The following is a 15,259-nucleotide window of genomic DNA, read 5'->3' on the forward strand; positions in this document are numbered from 1 at the left end:
AAAAAAAAAACCTATCACAATTTTGTGCTGTAGCTCTTAAAGAAGATTATGTTGACTGTAAAGTTGCAACCGGCGACTTGTCTCACTGTTAATAATCGTTACATTGATGCTTTTTTGTTTGTTTTTCTCCAGGCAGCCATGATGCAACCATCAGACTGTGGGATCTGATTGCCGGAAAGACCAGAGCAACTCTGACAAACCACAAGAAGTCTGTGCGAACTCTGGTGCTGCACCCCAGACAGTAAGTCCACACATTGGTTCAGTGCCTCTTTCCTGCGGGGTTCCACAGGGCTCTATTCTTGGATCCCTTCTGTTTTCATTCTGTCTGCTCTCTTTGGGGCCTATCCTGAGGAAACATCGTCTTTCATTTTATTGTTAGGCACTTTTGGTAACAGCTGCTGTTTTTAAATATGGTTTATAAATAAATTTGGCTTGACTTGACATCCAGACAGCGATGTTTTCAGTGTGTGCTTGTTGCAGAAACGACGCAAAGCTGCTTCCTAAAAAAACACAAAAAACAAAACAACATTTAGATTTTGGTAGAAAATAAACTGCTACCTGGACAATCAGAAACAAAATGAGCAGCATAAAGACTTTATGTGGGGCTTTATTTTATCGCCTGGACATTAGGGGTGCAGTTCTTGTGATATCTCTGAGGTTTTGTTCTCGTGTTTTAGATACACGTTTGCCTCAGGATCAGCTGATAACATCAAGCAGTGGAAGTTTCCAGACGGCAGCTTTATCCAAAACCTGTCGGGTCATAACGCCATTATCAACACTCTCGCAGTGAACTCTGATGGAGTGTTAGTGTCTGGAGGTAATCAGTGTGTCTTATAGCTGGTCTCAGCTCATCACCTCATTCATTCAGATGCACATGGAGCTCATTCTTTCTCGTGTTGATTTCACTCCAGCCGACAATGGAACCATGCACATGTGGGACTGGAGGACGGGCTACAACTTCCAGCGGATTCACGCAGCTGTGCAGCCCGGGTCTCTGGACAGCGAGTCGGGAATCTTCGCCTGCGTGTTTGACAACTCCGAGAGCCGACTGATCACCGCCGAGGCCGACAAGACCATTAAAGTTTACAAAGAGGACGACATGGCTGTAAGTCTTCACTCTGCGTTCACATCTGCTTCTGTGTTGATTTCCAGGTAACGAAGTTAATGAGTTGTTTTCTTGTTTTGTTTTAGACCGAAGAGACCCACCCCGTCAACTGGAAACCAGAAATCCTTAAGAGAAAAAGATTCTGAAACGTGTGTTCTTGTCACAGCTGCATTTTTTTGTGTGTGTGTTTCTGCTGTTCACTCAACCAGCAGGTTTTAGTTGTTACTTCTTTTTTTTTTTTTCTAAAAACCAGTCCTCGTTGTGCGACTTCAGTTCTGTAAGGTGAAGCTGCCAGCACCTTCTCAGAGGGTTTCTCTTGATGACTGCTTCTCTCTGATGGCTCTTGTCGTTCTGATCCACCGTGTAGATTCAGACTTCATTCTTACTGGCAGCAGAGAAAATACAGTTCGTGTTGCTGTAGTAGAATCTGTACAGACATAAAAACAAACAACTTTTGTTCCCATTTAAAAGGTGAGGATTATTATGCTCCATTTTAATAAAGACCACGTCATTTATATACGTTGTGTTTGTTTGCATAAAGTAAATGTTTTATTTGGCACTTCTGGTGGTGGTGTGTTTACAGCCATAAGTCGAGTGTCTCAGAGGTCAGGTGAGACTCTGTCCGCAGCTCAAATATCTGATCGCCTATGAGGTCGTCGTGAAAACACCTCTCTGTTTGATCCGGTCCAGGTTTGATTTTAGACGAGTTCTTTTGAAATTAGGTTTCAGCAACACATTTACATTTGACTAAATTTTTCTTTCCAAATCTCTGGTGGTTAAAACAAAAAACAAAACATTTGGCAAGAGAAAATCATAATGTTTTAAAATTACAATTAGATTCAGGGCACTAGTTTGATGAATCGGGTTCAATGAATGAAAAAAACATTTGGCCACAGTGGAGATGTTGGAGTGATTTTTTTTTTTTTTCTGTCTTGTCCTGTCCAGCATTGTGACACTCTGAATTATTGTCAAAGTGATCCCAACAGATTTACTTTCACAAGCAGAGCATTATGGCTGGCCTTAATGCTCTGCTTGATATATAAATTAAATTTTATTAGAATTTGCTTTGGGTTTGTTTCAGATGTAATGGACATGGGGACAGAAAACAAAGGCAAAAAAGTGAGAGAAGGGTTAAAATGGAAAGAAGGAGATGGGAATAGAGGAGAGAGAGAGGGATTAAAAGAACAAACATTGAAATCTGCCTCGACCCGCGGAAAGAAAAAAGACAAAACTGCGAAACCACAACAACAAACATATATAATGATACTTATAACATCATTAGAAAGTATTTTATACAGTACATGGTAATACAAGATATATTTAGTGGCCACCACAACCCAACCGAGTGTGTATCTGATAAACACCTGGATCTAAACACCTGTGTGAGCATGCTTGTCACAATAAGGTTTCTCCATAAAAATGTTCAATAGTGGATGTGGGGACCCACAGACCCGTCCCCACAGGACACAATGGTAACAGGGAATACCAGAGCCACAGACACACAGCGGCCCAGGAGTCAACGGGGACAACAGCAGCCCCACAGAGAGAAGCCCCGGGCAATCCCCAGCAACCAGTATGTAGAGCCCCCCAGGAGGCTGCAGCGACGAGTCCACAGGCCCCGCCAGTAACCCGCTACTCCAGAGTAGATCTGGCCATGGACACTGAGTCCCGAGGTCATACCAAACCCCAACAGAGGCCTGACAGACCCAGGGCACCCAGGCCCCGGCAGGCAGCCACCAGGGCGGGCTGGCACACACCCCATCACCCAGCCCCAGATGCCAAGAGCCGCCAATGCACCGGCGGCAGGGGGGCTGCCACCGGAGGGGAGTGCAACGGGGAAGTAGACCCCACATTAAATGGGGGGTTCAAATTGATCCGAGAGAGGACCACCCAAAACCCAACCTGAGACATAAATAAGCACACACAGACAACCTGACAGAGCCTCTGGGGTTGCATCTGGCGCCGTTGGGGTTGCTCGCCCAGGGCGCCAAATAGGCTAGGACTGCCACTGCCGGCAACGACCCCAGGCTGGGGGCCGGAGCAGCAGCTGAGGAAGACCGGTCCAGCACACCAAGGACCAGGCACCACAACAACCTCACATCACAGGCCCGGCGAAGCCCTGGCACGTCACCTGAGTGTGAGTGATTGAGTGTGTGAACAGGGTCTTATACAGGTAACGAGGTGCAGTTAATGCAGGGAATGAGTGCAGAATAGGAGGTCTTCTTGCTGGTTGGTCCGTGATCAAATACTTATTTCATGCAATAAAATGATTTATTTAAAAATCATCCAATGTGATTTTCTGGATTTTTTTTTAGATTCTGTCTCTCACAGTTGAAGTGAACCTACAATAAAAGTTACAGACCTCTTACAAACGTTTCTACTTTATTTTGTTTTGTTTTTTTGAATGCCCAGAGGACCAGGCTTAACTTTTTTGGATTTTTCTACCTGGATTATTGAGCATGCATCAGGATACAGACCTCTTCCTTTGTAGGTGGTAAAACTTGCAAAATCATCAGCATATAAAATACTTATTTTCCCCACTGTATACCACAGAGCAGGAGGTTTATTTAAAATACAAATGGCTAAAATGTTTTGTTGTCCTGACAAAAAACATGGAACAGGTTTGAATCTTCTTCCCTCAATCGGTGCAGATGAGCCAAATTTAATAACTGATCTCTTATTATCACAGCTGATCAGAGCCTTGAACAATTTAAGTTTGTTTAAAACCCTTTTTGCATCACTTTTAAACCCTGTTGGTTAAAAGTCAAGTGTATACATGTAGATGTGTGTGCATATATGTGTAAATTCATATAAATACACACACAAACATTTTTAGCTTTTCCTACTCAGAATTTTTCCTCAGTCTTTTATGCAGGAGTGTGTTTGCAGTGTATACAACAATTTAGGACATCCAGATGTGATGCAGTATGTAAATAAATGTAACCTTCACATATCTAGACTTCCCTCTAAACTCCAAAACAAAACCAAAGCGCACAAGAACCGTCTAGATGACTATTTTATTGATAAGTACTGTTCAACAGATGTAATTGTGGGTGTTGCAGTTTTCATTAATCACCAGCAGAGGGAGCCATTTCGACACTTTTTGAGCTGAAGGCTCGTTAAGCCGCTTCATGTTTATTTGTCTCCTGTTCTTCACCTCAGTTTAAATCTCTTCTCGTGCGCTTGAACCCGTTCCCTCTGCTCTCAGGATCATTTTGATCTTCAGCAGGTCAGACATGACGCGCCACCTGTCCAACATGCAGGACTAAATCTGTCCTAATTACATCCAAACTAATCAGGGCCACAGATGGAGCGGGTCAGGCTGTGGGGGTGGACTTTGAGGAGGAGCGTGCAGTGCGCGTTTGGCACTTGGAGGTGCCATGTTGTGCTTCTGCGTGACAGACGAAGACTCCAGGGGGATTTTGCTTGAATGGTGTCTGGGTTTTCAGATCTTACAAACAATTCCGCGCGCAAGCTTGCTCGATTTGACCGCTTTTGTTTTTTAAATGGCTTGAACCTGATTGGGAAGTCTGTTTTTAATACAGAGGAGATGTGGTCAGACCTTAAAGTCTTCAAACCAGCGCACCGGAGCCGTGCGTAAAGGAGGAATGGCTCCCCAGAATGTCCTGTGTCCGCTCGTCCTCGCGCTGCTGTGCGCGCAGTCTCTCGGGCAGGTGTTCCACCTGTCGCTCTCCGTCAAAGAGGGGTTGCCCGCTAAAACCATCGTAGGAGATCTGGGCGCGGTTTTAACCAGACCCAGCACCGGGTTCTTCATCTCAGAGAGCAGAGACTCGTATGTGCTCAGGGACCTGGAGATAGACGCAGACAGGGGCATCATCTCCACGGCTGTGGTCCTGGACAGGGAGCGCAGGGACAGGTATGAGTTTGTGGCAGCCACCCTCACCGGGGAGATGATCAGAGTGAGGCTGGAGGTGGAAGATGTGAACGACCACTCACCTGTGTTTCCCACTGAGGAGGTGCTGTTGGAGATATCAGAGTTAAGCCCGCTGGGGAGCCGGTTTCAACTTGTAGGTGCCAAGGACCAGGATGAAGGAGAGTTTGGTACTCAGGGGTACAGGGTCATGGAGATGCAAATGGCTGAGCTGTTCCAGCTGGATTACCACAGTGGATCCGAGGACCTGGATCTCATTCTGAAAAATAAAGTAGACAGAGAAACGCAGGACGTCTACGTTCTGACAATAGAGGCCTTCGATGGGGGAGTCCCAGCCAGGACAGGCACCCTGCAGGTGAACGTCCGCATCCTGGATGAGAACGACAACCCTCCTGTGTTCAGCCAGACTGAGTACCACACCTCAGTGGGCGAGGATGCTCCCACGGGGTCTGTCATCTGTCAGGTGCACGCCTCTGACCCTGACCTGGGGGACAACAGCAGAATCACCTACGAGATCAACAGGCGGCAGAGCGACCCCAACCATGTGTTCTCCATCAACAGAACCACTGGCGTGGTTCATCTGAACAAGCAGCTCGATTTCGAGGCTCAGTCGTTTCACGAGCTGATCATCAGCGCCAGAGACAATGGATCCCAGCCTGAGTTCAGCAGCACCTTCGTGGGTGTCAGGGTGCTGAACGTTAACGACAACAGTCCCACCATCAACGTGCTGTTCCTCAGTGAGACAGGAGACGCTGTGGTGTCTGAGGCGGCAGCAGTCGGGGATTACGTTGCTCGGATCTCTGTGTCAGACCCGGACTTTGAGGGTGAGAAGGTCATTGTCACTCTGGAGGGAGGGGATGGGAAGTTTACCCTGAAGCAAACGGACGACTTCCTGTATGCCTTGTGCGTAAACTCTGAGCTCGACAGGGAAGAGAAGGACCTCTATGAGTTGAAGGTCCAAGCATCTGATTTAGGAAGTCCTCCACTGAGAAGTGAGGAGAGTTTCTTTCTGAGAGTGTCTGACAACAATGACTGCCACCCAGTTTTTGGAAAGAATACTTACATTATAAGCATCGCTGAGGATGCTCCTGTGGGGAGTTCCCTCATCCAGATTCAGGCCCGGGATGCAGATGAAGGCATCAACTCAGATGTCAGGTACTCCATCATGAAATCACAGCAGGACAACCTGATCAGCCTCGACGCCGAGTCGGGCCTGATCACCACCGCAGTAGCACTGGACAGAGAGAGGCAGGCGGAGGTGTCCTTCTTGGTCCTGGCAGCAGATAGAGGGGATCCAGCTCTGTCTTCCACAGCTACCGTCACAGTGCTGGTGGAGGACGTGAACGACAACGAGCCGGTGTTCCAGCAGCAGCTGTACAACGTGTCCATACCCGAGCACAGCGATGTTGGAAGCTGCTTTTTACAAGTATGTTGGAGAAAATTGAACTCAACTGACTGCAACAACCATTGTATAAATCACAAGATATCTTGAAGATTTGTGGTTCCCAACACTGGTCCTTGAGGAACACCATCCTGCATGTTTTAGTTGTTTCCCTGCTCCAGCACCCCTGATTCAATGATTTAATTACTTCCTCATGTTCTGCAGAAGCCTGTAAATCACTCATTAATTAAAATCAGGTGTGTCGGAGCAGAGAAACAACTAAAACATGCAGGACGGTGTTCCTCAAGGATCAGGGTTTGGAACCCCTGGTTTTAAACAAATCAAAAATGACAACCAGGCATTAGATTCTTTTAAGTAGGGATTAAAAAAGTTTATTTGGTATTAACCAGTACATAAAAATTAGTTAAGTTCTAGAAAACACAATGCATGGCTTCAGTTTGGAGGAGTTGATGAGCTAAGGTTCTGCAAGTTTTAGTTGTTTTCTTGCTCCAACACAAAATAACGACCCCCCCCCCTCCCCCACAGACCGGATTTGGACACCTGTGAGCTAAAGGCTCATCCTATTGAGGCCAAGAACAAAGAGGATTTCTGTTTTAAAACAACTCTAATCTCAAAGTTTTGTGGTGGTTCATGCTCAAGTTGTTTTTTTACATTTTTACATCACCAGTGATTTAACATCAGGCTGATATTCTGCCACAAAATTACATATTCCAACTGCACGTGCTACAGCTGGCTGCTGCTGCTATTTGCTCTTGCAAATAACCAAAAAAATTCCATGTAAATAAATGTGCAACATCAAACTGTGACTTAAATATGACAGTTTTGATCGTAAGGTTGTTTCAGATGAGTCAAACCCTCTTTGGTCTTGATCAGAACATTCATTAATTTGTCAAAACGGGCAGAATTCAACTCCATTTTTCCAAATTGAGCTTGTTCAAAGAGCTTTTTTTTTTTTTTAATTTAAAAATCGTTTCATCTTCTATATTACCTATTAAAGGTAAGATATTGTTTATATATTTTCCGAAAACCTCACTTCTATAGATCTGAGCTGTACCCGCAAGCTGTTAAAAATCTTTATATTTGACAGTTCAGCAGCATCTTCTTTTAGAGACATCTTATTATTTACTCTGAATAATCCACTAAACTTTCTATAAATGATTTACTTCTGGTTTGAATATGGAAGTGGTTGGCAGTGAGTTGTATTTGTCGTCCAACGGAACGAGATCTTGTCAAATAATTTCAACTTTAAGTTTAATGTAATCACGTTTAAGGTAAATCCGTCAGTTTAAAACCTTTTAACGAACTGGAACTGCATGTTTCAACCTGTTTGTCAGATCACGGACAAACAACAAAATCCAAGAAATTCATTGATCTCTTAAATCGTCCTATTTTCTTGAACAAATATTGGCCCTAGATCCACCGTCCTGCAGGGCCGCAGTCTTCTGCTGTCGAGCATCACGTCACATCTGCGCTCTGTGTCTGCCGTTTATCTCATGAGACAAAAGTGTCTTTTTCAGCGTGCTTGCACAGAGACATCAGTGTTCCCTGTGAACACACGACATGCAGCCTGCTCAGCTCCACAGACGTGATGCTCAGTGCCATTCTCCTGCAGCCTGGCACAAACATTACCCCCCCCCCCCCCCCCCCCCCCCCCCCCCCCCCCACCTCCATTACAATAGAAGCCTTCTTTTACTCAGCTATTCCTCCAGACACAAATTTATTATTATAGTCCTTGTTTTCAAGCTAATGTTTAAGTGTTGTTTTGAATGAGTATAAAAGTCCCAAGGTGGTATAGTTGGTAGAGATGCCGCCTCTCAGCGAGAAGGTCGACAGATCAAATCCTGGCCGAGGGGGGCATTCTGGGACGGAGACTTGAAGCTGTTTTGGTCAGACCATCGCACCAGATGTAATAGCACTCACATATTGTGTTGAGGATGACTCTCTGCTACTACCACACTATATTGTAGTTCGATATTTAAGAAATTGTCTGAGATAAAGACGTTCTAAATTGGTTTGAATTTAAAAGGTAATCAGTTGTAGGTGTCCATTCATTGAATACTCGGAGAGTTTCATTAAAATCCATCCTGTGGTTCATGAGATATTTTGCTAACAGACACAGTTGACTTAGTAGTTATTGCTAAAATGTTTAAAAACAAATGCAGTGGTTCTCAAACTGGGGTTCCCGGACCCGCAGACGTCCACGAGCCAGTGCATGGGGGTCTGCAAAAAAAAACATTTTTTTGCAAGCACGTAGATGTTTAACAACCTGTTAAAATACACCAAAATGCAGGAAATCGCATCTACTTTATTCAAAATTTTCTGGGGGAGGACCCCCCCCCCCCCCCACACACACACACTGTCCCACTATTTGCATTCCGGCATTGATTAGTTTACAAATGAAGCTCTGTTACTTGGTCTGACTACTGCTGCCCTGATTCTGTTCAGTTTTATGTAAAAAGTTTTCTGTAATAATATGAAGAAGTGGCGATACATTTATTATGTTCATTATGTGAATAGATAAAGTTTTAATGTGTCTTTTAATACCGTTAATTTTTTCGAAACTGTAATTTTTGGAAGTTAAAATTCAAAATTTTGTTAATTAAGTGTGTCTTGAATGAAAAATACTCCATGCTTAAAAGTATAAAAATTGTATTAACACTATTAAAGAGCGGGTCTTAAGTATTTATGTTACAAATATTTCTATTGCATTAAATCGACAAATTGAAGAAAATTATTTACTGATAATAAACACGAGGGGGCCCCTGAAACTTTTCTCCCCTGTAAGGGGTCCCAGAACCCAAAAAGCTTGAGAACCCCTGATATAGTGCTCAGAGTGTGCGTTAGGAATGACTCTCAGCTACTACCACACCAAAACTTCAGCATTCGTAAAATCACTTGGAATACAGTTGTTTTCATGTTGGCTAATGTCGATTAGCTGTGCCCAAGTTATGTGATTGTCTCCAAAAATGAATCAGTTGTAGAGTTGCATTCAGTCGTTACATTTACCTATAAACCCCTTTCACTGATTCATTTTGCTAATGCCACAAACAGACACGGTTAAAAACTTTACCGCTGCTTCACCATCACTGCTCACGATAAAAATGTTTGAAATTTATTGGCTGTTTGACAGGAAAATGACCACCTTCTTATTTTGTAGACGTTATTTCTTCAGCTGTCTCGCGTTGATTTTGGTTTGGTTTGTCTGATCCAACCTTGGCGTGATTTCTGTGGAACTTCCTGCGATCAGAGTTCATTCTCTCTGCGGCGTTATCGTCTTTATGACTGGAAAATAAAACCTCTCTCAGTGCAACGTCGGCTTGTCGTAAGTCAGACATGAAAGGAGTTTGATCTCCTCTGCGGTGACGGTTCTCATCCTCTGATTGCAGAAATGTTTTATGTTTTTATTGTGTTGACCTTCAGCGACTGAGCAGGCAGAGTAAAAGGCTGAAAGCTGTCACCACATGGCTGTATAATACACAAAATCAACCGTCAGGCACAGATAAACCAAACTTGTAGTTAAAGATTATCCTGCAAGAATTAGAAAAAGCATTTTACTTTTATTATGAAGACAAGAGGAAGATGAAAATGATATGTTTAGATGATGACATCTCCATGTCTGTCTTTGCTTCAGGTTGTTGCCACGGACGCAGACGGCCCAGACTTCAGCGCTCTGCTCTACTCTCTGTCTGACGGCTTTGACAATCAGGAAAAGCACCCCCTCTTCCAAATCCAACCACGTACCGGAGAGCTGTGTGTCTCCCAGGACATCGATCGAGAATCAGGACAAACTGTCCACGACATTGTGGTCAAAGCTGAAGATCCAGTGAGTGAATTCTGTAAATCCTTAAAAAAAAAACACAGAAACTGCATTGTCTGCTCAAATGTAGTGTGAACACTAAGCTCTGACTGACTTTGCTGGGATCTGGTTAAAAAAAAAAAAAGAAACTGAGCAAAACTAAAAGGACTAGAGCTAAAAGCTAAAGGGAACAAAGTATAAGCTGAAAGCAAAAAGCAATACAATGCTAACTGAACGTAGCAAAAGGCTAATTGTAGCACAAAGAACACTAAAATATTAAAATAGCAAAGTGATAGTTAAAATTAACAAAACTTTAGCGGCAAAAATATAGATAAATGTTTAAAGAAACAAAAGGCTAAAGCTACAAATAGCAAAACTTAAGCTAAATGTATAGGAGGAAATGTAACCTAAATAAAGTAGAATATTCAGAAACATTTAAAAGCTGCAAAAATCAAAAGTCAAAGCAGATTTATCCCAAATAAAATAAAGGTTTTGATGTACAAAGCAGGGCTGAATTTGAGCCGGATCATGCCAGAACAACATCCGGGAACTCTCTTATTTTGACAGGTTGCGTTCCGGTAACTTCTAAATTGTTCAATACAAAAAAAAAAAACTCTTTGTAACCGCTAACTGTTTGCTTGGATCTGGTAACTCTCAGGCTTACTAATAATCAAGTTATGAACAAATATGATTGCCTTGAATGGATAAAACCTGCGTTGGGTAATCTGAAAATAATTACATAAACACTAATTTTAAACATAACAACCATTTATGAGCTTCTTAATATCACATAAGAGCTGCCCCTTCAAGCATTTCCGCTTCTACCTTTAAAAAAATATCCGTCCCTAAAAGTTCAATCATGGGCAATTTAATTAAAACCATAAAAATATAACTGAACAGCATGACTAAATTGCAAATCAGTTTTACAGTTCAAGTGAGTCATTAATAAATGTTTGATTATTTATTAAAAATATGAGAGAAATGTTTGATGGGCAATCACGTTACATACATCACTTGAGAAAACAATGGCGCCAATTTGTCAAAATAACAGCAATCAAAATGTCAAAATAGTCCAATTTACTTTCATTAAAAAAGGGGATTTTCATTATACAACTAAACAACCGAGAAGTGAAGCACGTGAAGGCAGTGGCAATGGAGATACTGGAGCAGGTGCAAGGATGCTTGAGAGAAGCGTAGCATGCTCTATTCACACAAGAGGAGCTGTTGGTCAGGCTACTTCTTGTTGCTCTCTAAAATAGTTACTGAATCAAGTGATTTCAAATGTAGGTAAACGTAGATGTTTAACAACCCGTTAAAATACACCAGAAAACAGGAAATTACATCTATTTTATTCAAAATTTCCTGGGTGAGGAACCCCACTCCTGCATACTATTTAGGTCTTGGCATTGTCTGGTTTACAAATTAAGCACTGGTACAAAGCATGCAACAGTTAGATTGCAAAAACTGTACAGGAAAACAATACATTACTTGCCACCATACATGTTGCACCGCCGTATAAATCACATCAGTCCAACATGTCTAATAAAGTGGGAAAAAACATAAATACGTTGCTTCACCATATAAGTCACATCTATTATGCATCACTGCTGACCATCTGTAAATGTGGGCAGGAGTTGTGTCAAATATCCATTGGCCGCAAAATGGCAGCTATGTGAGCGTGCACGTGAGGACTTTAACAAGAATTTAGCAAGATTAACACCTAAAAACAATTATTTGTTTGCTCAAAATTATAGTAAAGGTGTGTCTCAGTTTAATTTTTCCTTAATAAATGCACTTTAACGGTCAATTCAGCTGCATTTCGCCTGGGCGGCGCAGCGAAATGCAGCTGATTTGACATTTGCTCCAGGAGTTCCGGAGCAAGACAAAGGTGGCCAGTATGGCAAGCCAAGTGTCTCATTAATAGCCACTTTTACTTATTAATGAGACACTTGGCTTGCCATTTTACTTGAATACCCTCTAGTGGCTGAAAATGGTAGTGTTCAATATTTTCCCTGTCAGAATGAATGAAATCATCAGATCTCAGACAAAATTTGGGTTATAAATATGGGGAAAAAAAACCATAAATAAGTCACTTCGCTGTATAAGTCGTAGGTCATGCAGATTTATGCAAAAAGGTGTGACTTATACAATGAAAAATACGGTAGTGAGAACGCTGAATTAACATTCACACAATAATCAGTTTGTCTCTCCTTCGGCTCTTAAAGGTTTCCCTCTTGCTCTGTTTCAGGGGGGTCTGAGCGCTCAGGCGTACGTTCATATTGAGATCGAAGACTTGAACGACAACCCACCGGTGTTCAGCCCAGAGGAGTACACAGTGAGCATCAGCAGCCACGCTCCTCCTGGAACAGAACTCGGTACTGTTATCGCTACGGACCGAGACGTTGGCAGATTTGGACAAATCGCCTACAACATGCAACCTGGAGACGTGTCCAGTTATTTTGCTCTGGATAAACAAACTGGTAAAAGACATCTTATTTACCATTACACGCCGAACATCCTGTTAGTCCATATTGAAAGGTTCACACTAAGTATTGAAAGGTCTTTTTTTGCTCTACACTTGTGTTTAATTGACTTTTCAAGCTTGATTTGTCACATAAACTCCACCACTAATCTTTAAGCAACTTGTGTGAGTGGCAGCTGTTGTTTGCAGGGATTAACAGTTCGTTCATTTATTTAAGTCATCGTGATATGATCACCATTGCCACCGCTCAGCAGGGGCTGAGCACAAAGCTTAAAAGCTTTTGAGATTTACGCATAGCCGCACAGTAACATTAAATAAAAATCTAAAATAAATTAAATAAAGTAATGTAGTTTAACTTTTATCAGTTTTAAACATTATTCTGTATGTACGTGAAAATGCTTTTATCCAGTTTAAATAAGGTAACACTTATCTGGACAATTTTGAGCTTGCAAAGAAATTTTAGAAAATCAGCCACATTCTTAGGGATGGTTAATTTCTTACTTGTTGTTGATAGCGTTTTGAATAACCTTAAATAAAGTTTTATTCTGACAGGAATGACGAGCTAACAGCCAAGATAAAAATGGATTGCTGCCAATTTAAAGCAACTCCAAATGTAAAAAAAATATTATGTTAAAAAGATATTAGATATATTATATAAATATGAGATATGAGACATAATGGGAAAAATTTTATTATTTTTGACATTTATTAATTACATGTGAAAAGAACTGCGTTATCCAAACTAGATGGCCATGTAAAGATTTATAAAACAGCCTTCACATGGTGTTGTTGAAGACAACAACAATCCTTAGCTGGTGATCCATTCAGAATTGAACTCTGATCCCCCAAACTGTTATTCAAACAGTTATCTACAACAGGTAAGATATTGTTGTTCTTAATCTTTCCACAGAACCCAACCAAAAAAAATCTCTGAATACTCGCTGAAGTTGCTTTTTTATTTGAACCAGTGTGTTATTTTTTGTAAATACTTATGCATTTGAGTTCTTATATAAAAATACAAGTAAAAATTTAAAATAGTAAGAGCTAAACGGCCATCTTGCTGCTCTTGTGCAGTCTTTTTATCTTTTTGGGTCCCGTATTTTTATTGTGTTTTCAATTTGTTTATTCAAATGACTGTCTAAAATTGTAAATTTTGAATTTACAGTGGCATAATATCAAACCCGGCTTGTAAAGTAAGTGATTTTCTTTTTCATAGGAACTCTCTTCCTGAACTCCTCTCTGACCCACCTGGGTGCAGCCAGCATGAAGCTCTTCATCACCGCACAGGATGAGGAGGGCTTGACCTCACCCAGACCTGCAGAGGTCACCGTTAACGTTTTACAGAGCTCTCAGGCTCCAGCTGTGTTCCAGAGGTTACGCTACACCTTCACAGTACCTGAAGACGCACCTGTTGGGACGTCTGTGGGGACAGTGCAGGCTACAAACCCAACCGGTGAGTATTTATGATTTCTTACCGTTCACACTGAAGGAGAAACATCGAGGGTTTTATAGATGTATAATCTATAAGATGTGTAGTACCGTATTTTCCGGCATATAAGTTGCAGGTCTGACAAATCTATGCAAAAAATAGTGACTTATACACCAGAAAATACGGTAATCAGATTACTTACAATAGGCTTGATTGACAGCAAAGTTGAATTGTTCTGTTGCCCATCATCCCTTAAAACCAATCAACAAAATGCATTAACCTTCTCCAGTTATTTTAATTACTGTGTGATTTTAAGAATTTCTCATTTGTTCTAAAGATGAATAAATTAATTAATACACTTAATTTTTTAGATTACACTAACTAAAAACATTTTGTTAACATAAGTTAATTTTGAAACTTCAAAAAACAAAACAAAAATGGGTAAATTTGTTTGAGATCATTTATATTGTAGTTGGAAAAACAAAGACTTTGAGTTTAACTGTAAGTTTTGTGATATGGAAACATTCGTAAGTAAAGTAGAATCATTTGACATTTGATTGAATGTTACATATTTTATATTTAGCCAGTTCTGTCTTTTACTTGGTGTTAATTTAATCATAATATGAATCAAAGTCGAGATATTACCCGTATATCTACTGGGTAGTTCTAGCTGAGTTCACCAATGCGCCACATCTAGCTTTTTTTCTATTTTGACAAATTTTCTATTTTAACAACATCCATTTAAATAATTTACATAATTTTACATAACTATAAATTTAGACAAAATGTAATTAAATTTAATCTCACATTTCAACATGCAGGATGTTTTTATGGATGAAACTACGATTTGCTCCCTAGTTTTACAGGATTACCTCTTCATAGTGGTTTAGTTACTCCACAGGGTCTTTTAACAGCTTAAACCTTCCACCACACCAGACAGTCATTTAAGGATGTCCCACCAATTTACAGATTAACGCTTCAGATTGAAGAGGAACAACAGAGCTCGGTCAGCGTTAAGCCGTTTTCGTGTTTCGATCATTGATGTTGAAGTGCAACAAAAACATGGAGGAGATTACTGTGGATTTTGTGATCTGTACTGTAATTACTTTGTTTGTGTGTGTGTGTGTGTGGGGGGGGGGGGGGGGGGGGGGGG

General features: G+C 41.4%; 2 protein-coding genes across 2 annotated transcripts in view; both read left to right on the forward strand.

Annotated features, from left to right (window-relative positions):
* Positions 1 to 1,606, forward strand: part of plrg1 (pleiotropic regulator 1) — a gene marked incomplete in the record, with an annotated part of 5,138 nt that extends 3,532 nt beyond the window's left edge. Inside the window, 4 exon segments of the mRNA XM_037690290.1 lie at positions 133 to 241; positions 678 to 817; positions 912 to 1,105; positions 1,192 to 1,606. Coding sequence (XP_037546218.1) covers positions 133 to 241; positions 678 to 817; positions 912 to 1,105; positions 1,192 to 1,251 — 503 coding nt within the window.
* A 968-nt stretch (positions 1,607 to 2,574) lies between these two features.
* The window catches only part of dchs2 (dachsous cadherin-related 2), a 36,258-nt gene continuing 23,573 nt past the window's right edge, over positions 2,575 to 15,259 (forward strand). The window contains exons 1-6 of the mRNA XM_037690533.1: positions 2,575 to 2,729; positions 3,089 to 3,242; positions 4,651 to 6,423; positions 10,031 to 10,222; positions 12,444 to 12,675; positions 13,894 to 14,130. Coding sequence (XP_037546461.1) covers positions 2,575 to 2,729; positions 3,089 to 3,242; positions 4,651 to 6,423; positions 10,031 to 10,222; positions 12,444 to 12,675; positions 13,894 to 14,130 — 2,743 coding nt within the window. The remainder of the gene's footprint in view (positions 2,730 to 3,088; positions 3,243 to 4,650; positions 6,424 to 10,030; positions 10,223 to 12,443; positions 12,676 to 13,893; positions 14,131 to 15,259) is intronic.

This window comes from Nematolebias whitei, chromosome 16, assembly GCF_014905685.2.
Source record: "Nematolebias whitei isolate Nwh7 chromosome 16, NemWhi1, whole genome shotgun sequence".
NCBI classification, from domain to species: Eukaryota; Metazoa; Chordata; class Actinopteri; order Cyprinodontiformes; family Rivulidae; genus Nematolebias; species Nematolebias whitei.